Genomic DNA, 17522 nt, shown 5'->3' with positions numbered 1-17522 from the left:
TGTGCGTTTAAGTATTTGTCATTTGTATTTCCTGCTGGGCTTTTTCAGTCACAGATTACAGTTTCACGTGTTCAGTAACAGATAAAATCTGGATCGTCCTCGGCGCTCGTATCGATCGTTTGTCAGCCGCGGCTCACTTCGCCCTTCCTCACCTCACCTCACGTCTCCTCTCGCGCCCTCGTCGCTCTCAGCCCGATGTCTGCTGAGTCACTCATTTTATTTGTGGCAGAATTGTTCCCAATATCATGTTCACACACTCAGCAGAAATTTATGTATTTTTTTTTTATCCTCTGTTCATGCATACACACACGCATATTGATCTCGTTGGCCGTGCTCAGCAAAGCGAAACATGCTGTAGAGGGGATCGGTATAATGAGGCTCACTGTTTTAATCTAAACACCACAGTTTTGTATTTTAATTTTATCTCCTCCCCTCCAGCCTGGCGGAGACTAGAGCTGATGATGTGAAAGTACTTTCATTTTCTGGTGAGATTAACTGGAGAAATTTACTGTTCAGTTTGGACGCAACAGAAACTGTGTGGATGTAGTATTCATATCTCATAATGCACATGTAAGAACTCTTTGTCTTTGAGATTAATATAACTCCTGCCATTCATTAACTATAGTACTTTGGCTCAGCTGACTGGTGAATGAATGCTAGAGTTTAACACAGTTCAGACAGAAACACCTAAACACCAGTATTGGAAAGGTTTGGGCGAAGGGAGTCTACGTAGCTGCTGTAAGCGGGTCCCCAAAAACTGTTTTCTTCTGTGGTTTAAGCCCTTATGAGTTAAAGTGGATAAACTAAGTATTTAGCTTGATTAAAACACTTTCTTCTACTATTATGCCTTTTTTTTTTTTTTTTTTTTTTTTTTTTTTTTTTAAATAGCGTTCTTGTTGGAATCTTTAAATACTTTCACATTGTAAAATTTTATGCCCTCCAAATCAGTCCATCCACCTTTCTTTCACTTATCCAGATTTGAGAAGGTGCTGGAGTCTATCCCAGCTGTCATATGACGAAAGGTGGGGGTACACACATAGGTCTAACACATTCAGTCACACCTATGGTCAGTTTAGACTAACCAAATTACCCAACATGCACGTCTTTGGACTGTGATGAAGCCAGAGTAACCGGAGAGAACACGCTCCAACAACTCCACACAGAAAGGTCCCAACCTGGATTTGAATCCATGTGAAAATTATTAGCATGAAAACGGTGGTTAGCACTATTGCCTCACAGCAAGAAGGTCCTGGTTTGATTCCCCCATCTGGCCGGAGTCTTTCTGTGTGGAATCAAGTGCAAAAGAGCTAGATGTTTAATAAGTGAAGCAGCACTCTGTTCTCCAGCCTAAACACATGTGGTTACTATTCCTGGCCTCCCTGCGATCAGCCCTGCTTTATTTGCCATGACTTATAAACACTCTCCATTGAGTGGTCTTGAATGTAAGAAGACGGGGGGAAGCGGTGAAGTGTCAATAGTGTGATTATAGCTGCGGGGAGTTCGTATTGATTCCCGTCTCGCAGCCAGATGGACGCTGCGTCAGAGGGCAGGTGGCTGCTGAATCAGAGGTGACGGGGCTTCATTTAAAATACTAAGACACTGTCTGCGTTTCTGTTCCCCTGAGAAGACTGACGGGCCAGTGGCGCAATGGTATTTAAAGGTGTCTCTCTGCAGGACGTTGATGCAGGAATATTGAGAAGTTGCAGCGTCCTGTCTGGATGGCTCAGCGCTAACTGGGAGTCACGCGAGAGGCTCTAACACAGTGTGTCCTAATAGGATGTCCAGAAGGAATATAAGTGATGACCCCTGCAGAAGGAGCAGGGTGAATAATGGGAGTTTTCCAGATGACGGACGAGTGTGGGTGCCATGGCGACGGCGCTAATGAGGCTGTGATTTGGGGTGTTGAGCAGGCAGATGGCCGTGAATCTCTCTCACTCACACACACACACACACAGAAATGACACAGAGATGCGTTCTTTAAATATCACCTTGTTTTTATTACACAGACATACACGAGAGCGTTAGCAGCCTGCCTTCAGCTCCACTCCCACTACTACTTCTGTCCTCTCTGTCTTTTCACAAGCACAGATGCTTTCAGGAGCGCTCAATCACAGCCTGGCGGGCTCTGGGAGACACATTATTTGGTCACAGGTGATTAACACACAGGCTGTTAGGAGGTTATGAAGTCTCACGACTGTCACCTAAAGAGACCACGTTTATTCAGCCGTGAGCACCAGTGTGGCATGACTTCAGATTAAAGGCTGGTTAAAATTGATATTATTATCTTTTTGATGTGTCTTTAACAGAATAACGGCTCGCTGGGGTCAGCCAGCTAAATGTGGCTCTTTGATTTCTCTGCTTAACCCCTAACCTCTCTTTCCTGTGCCTCAACCACCCGTCAGCTGACTCGGACCAGTTAAACCATACAGACGCCCTCCTATGTGAAAATAAATAATCTACGAAAAAGGAAACCACTCCCTTTCAGCAAACAGAGGGTTCTAAAAAAAATGTACAAAGTCTTTGAAAATAGGTCAAGTGTGACTTAAAACTCAATTCTCTATTTATTTACATATAGAACCATATAAAACTGCAAAAGGATAAACAGAAAGGTCAACAGCATTATAGAAATTATATAGAAATCTGCCCCCACAGGGTCTGGTGGATCTTCTCGGAGCGTATGCACGGGGGTGTCAGACTATCGGATTGCTGTCACGTCCAACTCAGTTTCATTTTTCAAGCTCTTTGGTAACCCACACGATCACTAAAAGATAATAAAATATTATTTTACTCTAATGTTATCATTTCTTACTTAACTTCCAAACACGTGACATGACATGATGTAATTGGTTTATTAAAACATTTTTTTTTTTTTAATTCACCAAGAAAAAAAAAACTGTGCACAGTGCAAATTCTACAAACTAACTTTTATGAGCCTTTTCAGAGAGTAATTTTGATGTTTTGGTTGAACCTTCGTATCCCCCAACTATTTTTCCACACTGTTCCCCGTCACTAGGTGGCAGCACTGAGCCCTCTGCACTTCCTATGGACCCCTGAACACACCAGCTCTGCAAACTAAAACCACCGATCAAAGAGCGGGAAAAACAAAAACCCCCCGTTGGTAACCGTAGGTGAAGTTGTAGCGCAGAGCCACCTGCTGTACCACGTCCTCGCGCCTGTTCCACGTATTGATTGGCTGTTTGAAGCCGACACTTGCAAGCCACGGTGCTCTCAAACACTTCCCACAGCCAGCAGAGGAAAAGCAGAAACTGAAAACAGGCGAGCCTCCCGCACACTTTTACATTCCACTCTCTCCTAGCTACGTAGCACCACAGCAGCAAAGTTAAGCGAACAGTCAGTGACTTCTCCATTCCTTCAATTCACTTAAGTTTGCCATCTTAACTTTTAGTCCTTTGGTGAAACTAAAAGGACTCCTGCGGGATGAAGTTAGAAAGAAAACAAAAAAACAAATGGCAAACAAAACTAGGAACACCAGGTCTAAAAGAAACACTATTCTTTGAACAAAAAAAGGTGAATCACCAAACGAAGGAAAGAATGAGAATCATGGCAGTCTTAAAAAGCTGGAGCAGGTCCACTTCTCTGCTTCAGACTGCGCTCTGTCCGGTCCGTGATGGAGCTGCATCCAGGTCCCGCATCAGGACCAGACATGTCCACTCCCTCAGAGGGGCGGGGGTGGAGCTCAGGAAGGTGTCTCTAGAGGGCCTTGTGTTGGGCTCCTCTTCCAGCTCCCTGCCTGGTTACAACGAATAAGTTCAGCTCCCCAAAGCTAAGGGGCGGCTCCTGCTCTTTTAACTTCTGCTTTCTTCAGATAAAGTGCCATTGGAGTCTTTGAGCACAGGGACAGCCTGAGCTGCTGGCTGAGACAGACTTTCTGCCGTGTCTCCGTACTCGCTCTCAGCCAGTTCCCCGTCCCGCTCGCAGATTACTGTCATCGGGCTGCTGAGGATTCGGCTGCGGGCGTTGTACTTGCTGCTGGCAGCTGAGGGCGGCGTCCGAGAGCGCCCGTACTTAAATCCGCCCATTGAAAAGGGCGACGAAGTCGGCGAGGACAGGGTAAAGACATCATAACGGCCCCGCTCGTCAGCTGCCCTCTTACCCCGGCCCGGGGAACCGGCCGGGCTGTGCAGGGCCATCGGTGAGGAGGGAGAAGCAGTGGGGGAGTCCAGCGCCGATTCGGAGCGCGTTCGCTGGGAACGTGGGTCAGTGGAACGAAGCATTTCGGCAGCAGACATCCTGAAACTGGTCTCAGAGCGGCTTCCCTTTTTCAGGAGAAGTGCCTTGAAGGTGTCGCTGCTGGTGGAGGACTTGCGGAGATTGCGCTGGATGGATCCCGACTGACGGGGCAACGACGACGTCATCCCTGGAGACAGGCTCGTCGGGGTGGTGGGTGGAGATTGCGAGTGGCTCCCAGGCCGGGTCTTGTCTTCCTCGGACTCCTTGCGACCCAGGACCTTGCGCTTTGACCTGTGGAAGAAAAGATGATTTTAAAATAGTCTTGAGGAATTCTGCTGAGTGAGCGAGCGGAAGCATGGCTGATCAAATTATTTTAGGGCAAATAAATGCTGACTCGACAGAGCAAAATACAGGACTAAGTTACTGGGGCAGTGTTGTCAGGGAGCAATGAGCTCAGATTTAACTATTCATCCACGGGATTTCACACGTGTAAGCCCACTCTTGTTGATGTTTGTGCTGCAGCTTAAAAAAAAAGATTACATTTAAAACTCTGCTGCCCACGTTCCACAAATCTTTGTCCCAAATTTGCCATATGTCAGCACTGCCCCCAGCAAACAAACATGGCGGCGTATCTCGGAAACAAACCAGGGCTAAGGAGCAGAAGAAGAAGAGTTACACATTTCAGGTTAAAAGAAATTCGGTGAGGTTTTACAGCAGAAGCTGCAGAAGCTGCAACGCTGCATGAAAGCTCAGACGCGGCACAATAAAATTAATCAAAAACAAACTGAGGAAAGCGCCCAGAGCTGTTTTAATCACATGAGGACGAGGCGGCCTCCTCTCAGCAGGAGGCGGTTGGTGGTTGTTGTGGTCGGTATCAGCGTAGTCTGCTGCACCACTCATCCTTGAGTGTTGATAACTCCTGCACCAAAGCATGGCAATAAAAGCTGCAACTGGCAGAATTAGGAGGCGTTAGGGCTTGAGGCGAAAACAGCCTTATTAATCTGTGTCTGTGATACCGGGGGTGGCGGGTTGCACCGAGGGATTACTGCTGCTAATCCCAAGGCAGCATCAGCGTGGCGGTGGTGAAAACAAGGCTCACTAATTAAAGGAAAGGGGCTACTTGCCACTACGCACCTCTCTAGAAACACTGCACCCATTCCCTCTCTGCACAGTGGAAGAAGAGAGGAGAAACATGATTAACGGAATTACAAGTACACATTCTGTGATAAGGGAGACAAAATTCTTTAATCCTCAGATTAGATCGTTGGAGGGAAATCTTCCCTAAAGGGCAAATAACCTGTGGGGATGTACAGCGCTGTGTGAAGGTCAAAAAAGTGCGAGGGAGGACTGAAGGGATGGAAATGGTTTGTGTGAGAATCTAACGCTGCAAAATATGTCTGTGCCCTAAATTCAACCTCCATCTAGCGTCATCCGCTGTGAGCTCCCTTTCCACATTAGCCCATCAGCATTACATAAGACTTTTCTCACGCACAATCCCACGTGCGTGCACTCAAACACACCTGAATTCAAAGGCTCCGGTGTGAACTTGCAGTGGCAAACATCCAAACAGAGAGCGCAGGTGCCAATCCCAGTTATAGAGGTAAACAAGGAGGCAATATAAGCATGGCTGCAATGGATCGATTTCTTTCTGCTGGCTGGATTACATTCGGTTTGGAGGATTTCTCTCACAACGAACTTGTGTTTTCGGCCACTGCTGTGAAGGAATTTCAACTCGAGGCTTTTATTACTCTGATTTCACAGACAGTGAGAGAGAAAGGACGGGGGAACGTGAAGGTGAACGAAAATAAAAACAAAAAGAACTGGGCAGGTGGTATTACAGGGGTGTTACAGTTAATACCCGGTGCTTCCACCCTTGAACAGTTCTCGATTGAATTTACAGTTTAGGGCACTTTTTGCAGATTGAATTTGTGCGAGTTCATTCTTTTGTTTGAGGGATCTTCTTTAGTTTTAACAGCACCGCTGGGAAACGGTCATCACTTCCCAAATCTGCAAAATTATTCTATATCTCCCACGCTGTGAGGGTGCGATAGATGGAGGAGGAGGAGAGTGGTAAACAAATGCTGCCTTGACTACAAACGCACACACGCTTACACAGTATTCACGTTTAATTAGGCAGCGCAATAAATGATACATGCACACGTGACGTGGGGACCATAAATACAGCAAAATGAAATCCTGGGACGCTTAAGAGAACTCCCCAATGCTGCTGCTGCTGTTGCACGTGACCGCGAAACACAAACTGGCGGGCTGCATGAGAAATTTATGCCTGTGCCGCCTTCAATCACAAGAGCACGTATGCAGTATATGTCAGAGACGGCGGAGCGGCGTGTAGACGGAGAAACGGAGAATGAGAAATGTCTCCAGTGGCCTCTAACCCAGATTAGGACCAGGGGGTGTCGAGTAGTAAATTATGGATGAAGCAACAGCCTTTTTTTCCCCTTCTTTCTTTTTTCTTGCTAAAAATGAGCAATTGTAATCTAACTACACTCGCAAACACTTAGTATACAAATTAACCGTTGCCTTCATGCTTCACAGCCTGGCCAGAGATCGGCTTTCTGACAGATGTGTACTCTTCTGTATGGGATAATGCTGGATAAAGTTATGACTGAGAGGTGGAGGGCAGAGAGTGGGTGATGACTGAAAAACACAAATCAAGGGTGACACTGTGGTTTATGAGGATGTTGGAAAAGCAGGAATGACAGAGAGGGCAGGTGGAGAGGAAAGAAAAGTAGGAATAATAGGAAGCAGGACTATATCGGGGAAATAAATTATGTATCCAGAGCCGAGGTGGGTGAGGAGAAAATAAGTTGCTGTGGTGCTCTAAAAATGAGCAGGGCGACAAGGACATTAGACAAGTGCATTGTCGTACCTGTGAATGGCGGCGAAGAGGTCCTCTGTGGTTCGGGGTCGCGTGGGAGTCGGGGTTACCATGCTCTTCTCGGACGCCCCGTTTGCTGACGGGGCTGGAGACGACTCGGCCGTACTGGATTCAAAGACGTCACCTGAGGTCAGGGGGGATATACAATTTACATCCAACACAGTCAGGAGAAAGCAGACTTTTAGGGAGCACACACTCCTACATCCATCCTGTCGCATTAACCTGGCCGCCTATGAAATCTGAAGTCGTACGGAGGAGATGTCCAACTGTCTCCTTACATTTTCTTCCCTCTCTAGATTTTCCTCTTCTTTCATTTCCTCTAGTTTAGCTTTTTTCCCCCCTCCTCCTCCTCTTCCTCTTAACCTCCGCGCTCACGTCTGAGCTTCGACTGCCTGAGCCGCTGCAGGCAGTCTCACTTTACGCTCTCCCCATCCTCCCCTTCATCCCCTTACCAGATCCGTTCCCCTCCCCTCCGATACGACCGGGCCCCTCCCCCCTGTCCCTCTAACCACATAAAGCATCTCCTTTGGGATACTTACCCCCCTTCCCTTAACTCAGAGAGGGAGTGGGACAGAAGGACAGCTGAGTAGGAAAAACACGGGCTGAGCGATTAACACAAAAAAAGAGAGAGGGAGCAAGAGAAAAGGCAGAGGGGCAAAAATGAATATTTGGACAGAAGAGAAGGATGGATGGTGGAGCGGAGTCGAGTAGACAGCGGAGGCTGAGGTGTGTGTACGTGTGCAGCAATGCGGGGGGGGGGGACAAAAAAAGAAGGGGGACAGCAGCCAAAAGAGATCTCCGCATACAAAATATAGAAGGAGGAGTAGAATAAAGAGTAAGCAGGATGATTGCACGAGGCTGCAGAGCTGCTGTCCCAGTGATAAGCCGTCGCTCCCGCTTCGTTTTCACACTTTTCAAACCTTTAAAAGCTTCTGCCTTCAAGTTTAGCTCGCTTGCTTAGGGGCAAAATAAATTTTACAGCAGCTCAAAGGAACCCATTGCACAACCCTCAGTCTGCTGGATCACTTCTAACCTCTTAGGATTTTGGCAAATAAGTACATTAAGGCTTTCTGCTTCCGTTTCTGCATTTCTGCGTTTGTTTTGTGGAAACATATTCAGTAAACTACGAGTCAGACTCACCTGCCTCGTCGTCCTTGGAGCTGATGGACCCTGTGGTGCTGCTCGTCCCATCACAGTCCTCTTCCTCTTCTTCATCAGCCTCTCCGTTGGTATAAAGCCCAGAGGCATTACTCGTCTCCTTGCTAACAGATGTAGTGATACAAGACTCGTATCGGGTTTCAGTGAATGCTCCTTTGCGCTCTGCTAAATGCTCTAAAGTGTCTTCTCTCTCCTCCTGATGCTCACCGTCCCCCTCTTTCACCTCTTCTTTTGTTTGTCTTCGCGGAGAATCTACTTGGTCTTCTGTTTGGGGGATGTTAGTCTCTTCCTGCTGAGATGGAAACAGTTTATTTATTGTTTGGGGGCTTACTGGTGGGACAAGGGAAAATTTGGGCTTCTTGGAGACTGCTGGGGGTGGGGCCTTCTGCTTGATGGGAGAGCTTTCGTGGCTCTGTGCGGGACTGGGCAATGCTAGTGCCTCCTCTTTTTCATTCCCATTCACAAGTGTGTAACTTTCATCATCAGTTTTTCCATTTACGATGGCAATGTCCGGTGAGTCCTCTGTGATGCTATCATCCAGTGACAACTCTTCCAGGAGCTTTGACACAGGCGATGGTGAGGAATAATGGGAATCCGCTTCCAGAGAGCTGTTCAACAGGGGTAAGACAGTGGGATGCTCCTGAGAGTAACAGCTATCCAGGCTCAGAGGCTTTAGCCCCTGAAGGAGGTCCATCCCTGTTTTCTCAGCTTTGTTGTCATCTGTGATCTCCTTCTCTGGTCGCTTGACTGAACGAAGCTGAACGCTCTGAAGTGCAAATGGTGTGATGAGGGGCTTAGGTGAGTTTGTGGGACTGTTAGAAGGAGCTTCTTTAGGAGCATCATTTAGTGCCTTCTTAAAAGATGGGGAGGAGGAAGCTGTAACAGTAGCCAGCAAAGGAGGAGGAGGAGGTGGGGGTGGTGGAGGAGGAGGGGGACTGAAGCTCCCATTGGGAGATGAACTCGGGTGAATCAGCATCTCGGGGGATGGAGGTGGAGGGAATTCCGGGGAGGTGGAGCAAGTAGAGTTCAGGCTTAGAGAACCTCCCTGAGGAGTGGTTGGCAATGGGGGAGCTGGTGGAGGAGTCAGGGAAGCTGTGCTAGAGCTTGGCGGTAGAGGGGGAGGGAAGGGTGGAGGTGGGCTGAGAGGGGTGTTGGGAGTTGAGGAGGAGGAGAAGAGGAGAGGTGGTGGTGGTGGAGGAGGAGGACCGTTGCTCTTAAGTGAGTCTGAAGTGTTGGAGGAAAGGGAGGTAGAAGAGGAGGACATGGAAACTGATGAGAGGAGAGAGGACTTCCTCTCGGGGACTTTGGGTTTTGGCCGGCCGCCCGAGGGAGACATGGACCTGGCAAAGGCGGGCACTGGGGTTCCAGCTGTGGGAGTGTTGGACTGGCTGGAGTAGCCACTAGATGGCGAGGTGAGTCTATGCACCCGGTCTGGGGAGGAGGTGGAAGCTTTGGGCTTCGCCGACACCTCTCGCTCCTGACCTGGAGCTCCAGGGATCTGACTTTTGTGAATCCCTCCTCCATTCTGTAAGACTCCTGGGTGAACGCCGGCTGACATGTTATCTGCGGCATGGGCTGGGGGTGTCTGCTCCCCCTGGTCCGTGTTGTTACGAGGGTAGTCCATGTAGTAGCCCCAAGAGTCGGCGTAGTCAGAGCGCAGGCTGCTGGTGTCACTGTGGGCAGGTGTCACATGGCATAGAGAGTACACACTAGACACGCCGCCGCAGTTTGCGTTAGCTGCTAGTGATGCTGCGGAGCTGCCTGCACTGATGCTGCTGTGACTGCGCGGCCTGAGGACCCAAGGGTCATCATAATCGCTGCTTGGGCTGTGAGAGGTTGATGATGGCGACGCACCCTTTCCCTTCCCTCCTCTCAACCCCATCTGCAGGCTCTGCTGCAAGCTTGCAATTAGAGTTTCATTAAGTGTCGTACCCCTTTCCCCGTTAGCACCGTTGATGGCGCTAACGCCTCCGGGGGGCATTTTTGCAGCTGGCTTGCGTCTGAGAGAATCCGTGCGAGCTGGTGGCAGGGGAGGCTTCTTGGATTTGCGTAGGGAGATGCTGCGTGATAGCGAGCGGTCACTGTACAGGCTTCCAGAGTCCTCCTGATTGGCCATCTCGCGGCACTCGTACATGCTGTGTCTGGTGGCCCGGCCAGCTGCCACCCCGTGCCCGCTACCGTGACTGCGCGAGCGCAGGCCTGAGTCCAGGTGCATAGAGGTGTAGTATCCATCATTGTCCTGGGAGTAAAGAGAGCTGGAATCAGTAGTGGTCCTAGAGGACTGATCCAGGCTGCCATAGAGCTGGTTGATTGGAGTGGAGCAACTGGAGGTCAGAGTGCGGTGTGGAGCCACCACGTTTTCTGGTGTGTCGTAGATCCAGTTCTCCTCCGGCAGACAAGATGGTGGAGTGGGGGCCAAGGTGCTGTGGCTGTGGGTGCTACTGTCAGAGTGACCTGACTCACTGGCAGGTGCTCTGACTTTCAGGCCACTATCCTGTGCTGTGTGAGTAGGAGTAGACGTGGCCAAGGCAGGGCAGGTGGAGCTGTGGGTGAAGGCTGCTGGACTAGAGATCAGCGGGTCAGCATTAGTTGGGGAAGCCAGACTGAGCGCTCGAGCTGCGGGGTAAGCTGAGACCGGGGACTGGGTGAGCTGGCTCGAGGTGTTAAGGGTAATAACCTCAGCAGAACTGGACATGGTGGCATTGGGGATGAATGAGGTGGAATAAGCAGCATGAGGGGAAACCACACATGCCGGACCCCCGCCCCACTCACTGGACAGTGTCCCCTTCAACTCCTGGGACTTGGGCCTGGGCAAAGTTCCTGTCCTCGGGGCGTTTCTCATGTGTACCACAGTATCGTCGACCTGAAGCTTTCCAATTTGCCTCTGCAGATGTTCCTCTGACTTGATGGGCGTGCTGCTATAGATGGGATCGGCACTGAGGGACACTCTTGCGCCCTGTCGGGGCAGACTGTGAAAACGCGACGGGTCTCCATTAAAATGCTGCGGCAGCATCAGTATTCCAGAGCTGTCGCTGCTGGAGATGGATATACTTCCTGTTGAAGAGGAAGCGGATATGCCAGCCATCTGAGCAGCGATTCCCTGTCCTCTCTGCGCTCGAATTCTTCTCATGGACGGGGGCACGATCTTTACTTCTTCTGTCTGACAGCTCGAGTCTCTGGTCACTGAACGTCGGAGAGTTGAGTTGACACTCCCAGTACGGCCAAGTGTGGAGTACTGTCCAGGGAGGAACATAGAATGTGGCCGGAGATCTCCGCCGTGTCCTTTTGCTGTTGCCAAAAAAAGAAAGAAAAAGAAAAAAGAAACATATCAACATGTGATTCCTCTTCCTGCTACCCCACCTTCACCCCCCCCCCTTGCTATAACTTCTTCAGCCACAAACCTTTCTGCTCTTCTGGCTGGAATGTCAGATAAACTGTGGTCACATGGAAGCTAATTAATTTGATTTGGCGTAACCTGATTTACGTTAATAACTTCTGGTCTTCTTCATTATGGAGAAAAGGATATGAGGAGAGACAGAGAGAAGGAATAGAGGCTCTGCTACTACGCTTCTCCTACGCTGGCTACATCAGATAGAAAAATGAAGTAGTCTCCTTGGGTGCCAGGACAGGCAGCTGGTTAAGCATTAGGCAGAGAAAACCCCCCCCAAAAAACACAAATAGGAACACAGACATACAAGAAGACACGTGTGCATGCCAAGCCAGCCCTGTCATGCACAAGGACAAACATAAAATGCACATAACAGAAAGATGCACACTGAACATACCAGCTAATAAACAAACAGTTTGAAGATTGAGTCGTAAAACGAGAGAGGATGTCTACTGTGTCTCCCATCTGTGGTGGCTTCTACTGTTGATGCTCGTCTTCCAAAACATACACACTCTAGCGTCCTTTCTTCTCTCTCTCTCTCTCTCTCCATTCGCTCTGAACCACACATACACTCTCCTCCTCCTTTGCTAAAAGCTGGACTGACAGCTCGGCTGTTGCTGCTGCGATAGATTAAGCTGCAGGTCTACTTTGCAGGCAGCTCTGGTGCAAGGAGAGGGGAGGGATGGAGCACTGGGACAATTATCCCGGCCCAGTAATCATGACATTCAGAGGGTGTTGTCAGCTGGGCACTAACCAGACTTTAAAGCTCTTTTCCTATCAGCCTGGGCGATGTTATCGCACAGAGCAATGACATTTCCCTTAAATGGTGCTGTCATCCCGAAGCTCAATGACGTGTAAATAAACATTAGCCATGCGGTGCTGTCAGCAGAACACGGTGTCAGATTAGTGATCTTAGTACTCGCTTAACACTGGGCTCAGCTGAGTAACTCTGAGGGGACCTCAGCATCTTTACATTTCTAATGTAGGACAGGATGATAATGCTCAGAAAGAGCATGTGAAGGTGGCTTATCGACCTGAGATCAGGGCTTGTTGTCTCATAGATAGTTTATTAATAATCTTATGCTACCAGCATACACTATACAGATATACACAGAGATATACACACATCACAGACAAAAGGACTTCAGAAAGTTGATCCAAATGATCAACCAATCAGAAGCAAAGTCTGACGTTACCTTCTACCATATGACAGAACTGGCAAACTCTGCTGTTATGTTAGAAGTTTTTTAAGCAGTATAACAAAAAGACAAGAAAAACAACAGAACTACAAAAAATGATTTCATAACTTGTTCTTGGCTGCAGATCCTCGGGTGGAGGAGAGTGAATGAGGACAAATGATAATGTAGACATCAGCTGTAGCAGCTGCACATCCTTTATCCAACACTGTGAGCTCACTTGAGTCAGTCTGACCCTCCTGGGCTCGCCAAGTTTCTAACTGTACACAGTTATGTGTGATAAAAGCATAAACCTATAGAGAACAAGGTTGCTGGCAGTAAAGAAAGGAAGAAGAGATGCTTGTCTAGCGTGTTGGGACAGGTCTGTGGACAGCAGAGGGCAACATGTAGCTCCACAGTGATCCATACCTAGCTCCAGGTTGATGTTGTCAGGCAGCCCTGATATAGTCTTTCTGCGTTTGACCTTCTTGGGCCGGCGGGACACGGTGTCAGTGTTAATGAGGGAGCGCCGGATGCTCGCCTGTCGGTCAAACACTGCCCCTGGTAGCCGGGAGGGCGAGAGCAAGGCAGGCGGACAAACAGGCAAACAGCAGTCGGTTAGTCAGAAGGAACAAACTCAACAGACATGCGGAGGGTTTTTGTTTTTTCCAAGTTGGACATGCAACGTCAACAGGGCAGGAAATATTAAGGTCAGTTCAACCAAATTACAAATCAGCATTTTCTTTCCTTGCTTTTATTTTAAGTCTCAAACTGATTTGTGCTTCTAAAAACTTAAGATTTTAGTTTTTATTTATTTTTAAGGATGAATGCATTGCTTTTTTTTTTTTAAAAGGATGATATTACTCAAGAGTGTCTTTGAGGATTTCTGTTATATTTATATTAAGGTGCAAAATCACATACTGGAAACCCCTCGTGTGGAACTGGAGACTGTTCTAAACAAATAATAAATGAGAATATAGCAAAATATGACAGGAGACGTCACAAGTGTAAGTACAGACTACAACACCTATTCCCCTTATCAAGTTAATATGATAAGAGAGGCACCTGAATTTTAACTTTATTTATTTTCATATTTATTTATTAGAGACATTATGTTATATTTTGTATTAATATTATATCATTTAATTCGTACTTTAATTGGTTAGTCACTGTCTTGTAGCAAATGTGAACAAAATTTCCTCTGGGATTAACAAGTTATTTGATTCTGATTCTTCTGATTCAATTCCTGAGAAATGCTAAATATTAAATACCTAAAATCGTTCTTATGTCTGGATATCCAACATATCCAAACTACTAACTGGACTTGAAAAAAAGTCTGCATTTTTCTGAACTAAAGCTGGATTCAAATACAAAGGTTTAACACTTTCTAGTTAAGTATGATTATGCTCAGTGGTGGGATAAGAGTGATCCACAAAAACATGTTGTGCAGCAACTTTCAACACGAGAAAGTTTAGCCTAATTGAGAAAATGCATTGTGTTATTTGGGTGAACTGAACTTGAGTTAAACTTTTTCACCAACCAGCCAAAGTGTCTTTTACAACCCACGGAGAGAAAATGGTTGTGATGCCAATCAAAAACAAAAGGAAGGGGTCTGACAAAGAAAACCTTGGCTGGCCTTTATGCAAACTTCCATTACGGGGTATAAACATACATTGATGTAAGATGTGTGAGATGAGAAGTACATGCTCTTACCACAAAGCTCAACATGCGAAAGGACAGATATGGGATGAAAGGTGCTTTCAAACTCACACACGTACTCATGCAAACATGAACTGCTTCTCAATAATCTCCTCGCTCTGAGTCCGGTTTCCCTGAAGGAAGAGTGATATGTCGCTATGAACTGCTGCTCTTTCTGCTATCTCACTAGCTGGTGACAGCCTGCAGGCGTCAGGGAAATAGAAACCGATATAAGGGCGGATAGCTGCGATCACAAATTCCTCCCAAAGTGGCAAAGCCCCTGATCTCTCGGTGGGTGTTTTACTCCTTTTTTCCCACTAATTTGAAGTGACAACACTGATTTGTGTGGCGAGGGACCACGTTAAATGCTAATTAGTGTCAAAAGGCTGTAGATTGCAGATATATTAACTGTGACAATAAAATATAGATGTTGATGCTGAACTGAGAGTTCTGCGAGTCCATCCCACCGCTGGACTCCTTCCAAAAGAATCTCATGAACAAATCTTAAGATAAGTGTACCTATGAGTGGCGGAAAACCTTGAAAGATGTGGCGCGCTAACAGGGGAACTGAGTTGACACAAATTTGCTGTGTACGAGTGTTCATCTGTCAAACGGCCAGTGATCTGACACAAAGACGATGAAAAGCCTTGACCCTGGCATAAGCTGTCAAAGGACTTTCAGGCATAAACACACGCTCACGCATGCATAAAGGAAGGCAAAGGTCAGTCTGCAAGAGGCATGACGAGAGGAGTGAAGGTAACATAGAGGAGGAAGACATGGTTGAGTGCCACGTGCAAGTTTGCCCCCATCTGTGGATGACTGGATACAGTTCTCTATTATTCTGCAATCACTCATTCACAGAAGGTTGATTAAAGGAAATATGTGACTTTTTTTTTCTTTTTTGTAAACAGAAACAGTGAAAACTAATTAAACTAATAAATTGAAATGCAAATTTCTCATGACATGTCAGCATGCTGACACTCTCTTTATCATCGGATACCTCAATCAAACTGCTAAAAAAGTCAGAAATTTCCCTTAATAGCAAAAGGCCTGTCAGTGAGATGGTAATGCAAAATAAGAGACACCAGGGACGAATGGGGCCGATTAAACTGTACAAAAATGGAGCTACGGGTGGATCGGGACATTGGTTCTCAACCTGGCGATGAAGAATGGTTGCTACTTGCTAGCAGTTGAGAGACGGACTGAATGAAGTCATGAGGTGTGACATACCTGTGACATTGATGGCAACTATGTCTGTGGGTACGGCCTGAGCTGCCCGCCTCATCTTCTCCTCTGGGGTGGGGAGGAGGGCAGCCTTGTTCCATACCACCTGTCTGTCAGGGTCGGACCCCTCCCCTCCTTCGCCCATGCCCTGTGGCGTCTGAGACCTCATGGAGAGCTGAGATTTGTCATCCTCCAGCGATGAAGCGGTGGACTGATTGAGAGAAAGATAACATGTTAATGAGGGGTAAAGCTGAAGAAAGAAATACTAGAAAGAGAGGAAAGGAAAGAAACAAGGAAACAGGTAACATTACGCGACACAATGAAAGGCAATACATAAAAATAGCATCAGATCGAAGCATAATAGTTATTACTAAGAATAAATGTCTATATAACGGTATAAAAGGCGAGTGGAAATAAATATCATAGGATTTACTAGTCAGAACCATAAATGACAGATTGTGCCAATATGACCTGAACAAACTTTAATATATTATACTGCTGTGACCTTTAGAAGCTTGCGGCCCCGTAAACATCCTATCCAATGGAAACGGTCAACCATGCACACACAATCACACAAATAAACACCCGCCACAGAGAACTGACAGAGCAGTCGGAGATGGGAGGATAAAAGCTACAGAGCAACAGTGGGGAGAGACACAGAGAGAGAATCACTCATGCAGTAAACTGTGCTGACACGCTAAGGGCCCTGGATTGTGAATTTACGGCAGAAAGCAACAGACAGCGGTGCTTTACCCCAGCGTCCAGGCTTGAAGTTGAGCAGTTAGTCCAGAGCATGGCAGCAATGTTGTTTAGGTTGATGTGAGTGCCATTTGTTTCCATTCAGAGCAAAGAAAATCCAAATGATTCTAAATTGTAGTAATTATAGGTAGTTACGAAATCCAGATGATTGCCACCAATTACTACTGCATCACTCAAACTTTTCCTATCCCCTGACTGAGAGTGCATTCATACAAACAATGCACGGATGGATGGGTAAATATGGAGGGCAGCAAAAAGGGGAGGTGAAGAGAGGGGATGTATATAAAAACATCTCAGCAATAGTTTGGTTTCAAGCATGGCTTATTACTTTGCATAGCTGTGGCTCAAGCGGGAGCCCTGATTCTTCTTTAGAAGCTGCTGTCAGGCAAAGTTAGGCTCAGCGGTCTCAGTACAACAGGAAGTGATGGGGAAGAGAGCGGGAGGGGGACAAACAGCAGAACAGTGGAAGAAGGGGCAAGGAAGGCAGGGCAGAGGGGGATTGGCTTGAGCTGAAGAGATGGGGTGAGTGTGCAGAAAACAGGAGGACAAACAAGAGATGGGAGGCGACAGTTTAGAAAGACAACATGGAAGTCAGGGGTCAAAGCGAGGATGAAACCGAGGAGCTCCAAGGGACAACACAGTGAAAGACCCACTAACCCTTTTGAGTGCCCTTCACATCACACTGTGTGTGTGTGTTCGAAATAAAAACGAGGAGATGAGAAATATGCAGCTTTCTGACCATTTACGCTTCACTTCACACAAATTGTCTGTCAGATGAAAAGAGCAAGAAATAATAGTTTTTGTCTCGGATTCATTTTCTTGTCAATTTTTTTCTACCCGTCTTTATTTCTGCCTCAAATTTCTGTTTCTCTTCTTTAGTTTCTTTCTTGAAGTGTTTATAGACATCAGAAAAATCACAGGCCCCACAACTGTGGTCAACAAGTGTGCATTTCTTCTACAATGCTCTGCAAATGTTTAGAGGAACCCCTTGCTTAGTTATATTTTTTCTGGGGAAAAATATCAAGATGAT

At 47.1% G+C, this 17522-nt stretch overlaps 1 protein-coding gene across 9 annotated transcripts in view; it reads right to left on the bottom strand.

The window, feature by feature from the left end:
• Nucleotides 1–1976: 1976 nt before the first annotated feature.
• The window catches only part of nhsl1b (NHS-like 1b), a 97273-nt gene continuing 81727 nt past the window's right edge, over nt 1977–17522 (bottom strand). For 5 of the 9 annotated variants that reach the window (XM_040017630.1, XM_040017634.1, XM_040017637.1 and 2 more), the window contains exons 4-9: nt 15740–15944; nt 13241–13372; nt 8231–11536; nt 7082–7214; nt 5326–5355; nt 1977–4482 (exon numbers count right to left, since the gene is read on the bottom strand). In XM_040017630.1, the coding sequence (XP_039873564.1) occupies nt 3807–4482; nt 5326–5355; nt 7082–7214; nt 8231–11536; nt 13241–13372; nt 15740–15944 (4482 nt within the window). In that variant the 3' untranslated portion in view covers nt 1977–3806. The remainder of the gene's footprint in view (nt 4483–5325; nt 5356–7081; nt 7215–8230; nt 11537–13240; nt 13373–15739; nt 15945–17522) is intronic. The other 4 variants (XM_040017633.1, XM_040017638.1, XM_040017635.1 and 1 more) reach the window with 3 other exon arrangements.

This window comes from Simochromis diagramma, unplaced genomic scaffold (genome assembly GCF_900408965.1).
Source record: "Simochromis diagramma unplaced genomic scaffold, fSimDia1.1 OVJJ01000802.1, whole genome shotgun sequence".
NCBI classification, from domain to species: Eukaryota; Metazoa; Chordata; class Actinopteri; order Cichliformes; family Cichlidae; genus Simochromis; species Simochromis diagramma.
Note: the sequence above shows the minus strand (reverse complement) of the source record. Positions and strands in the feature narration are given on the sequence as shown.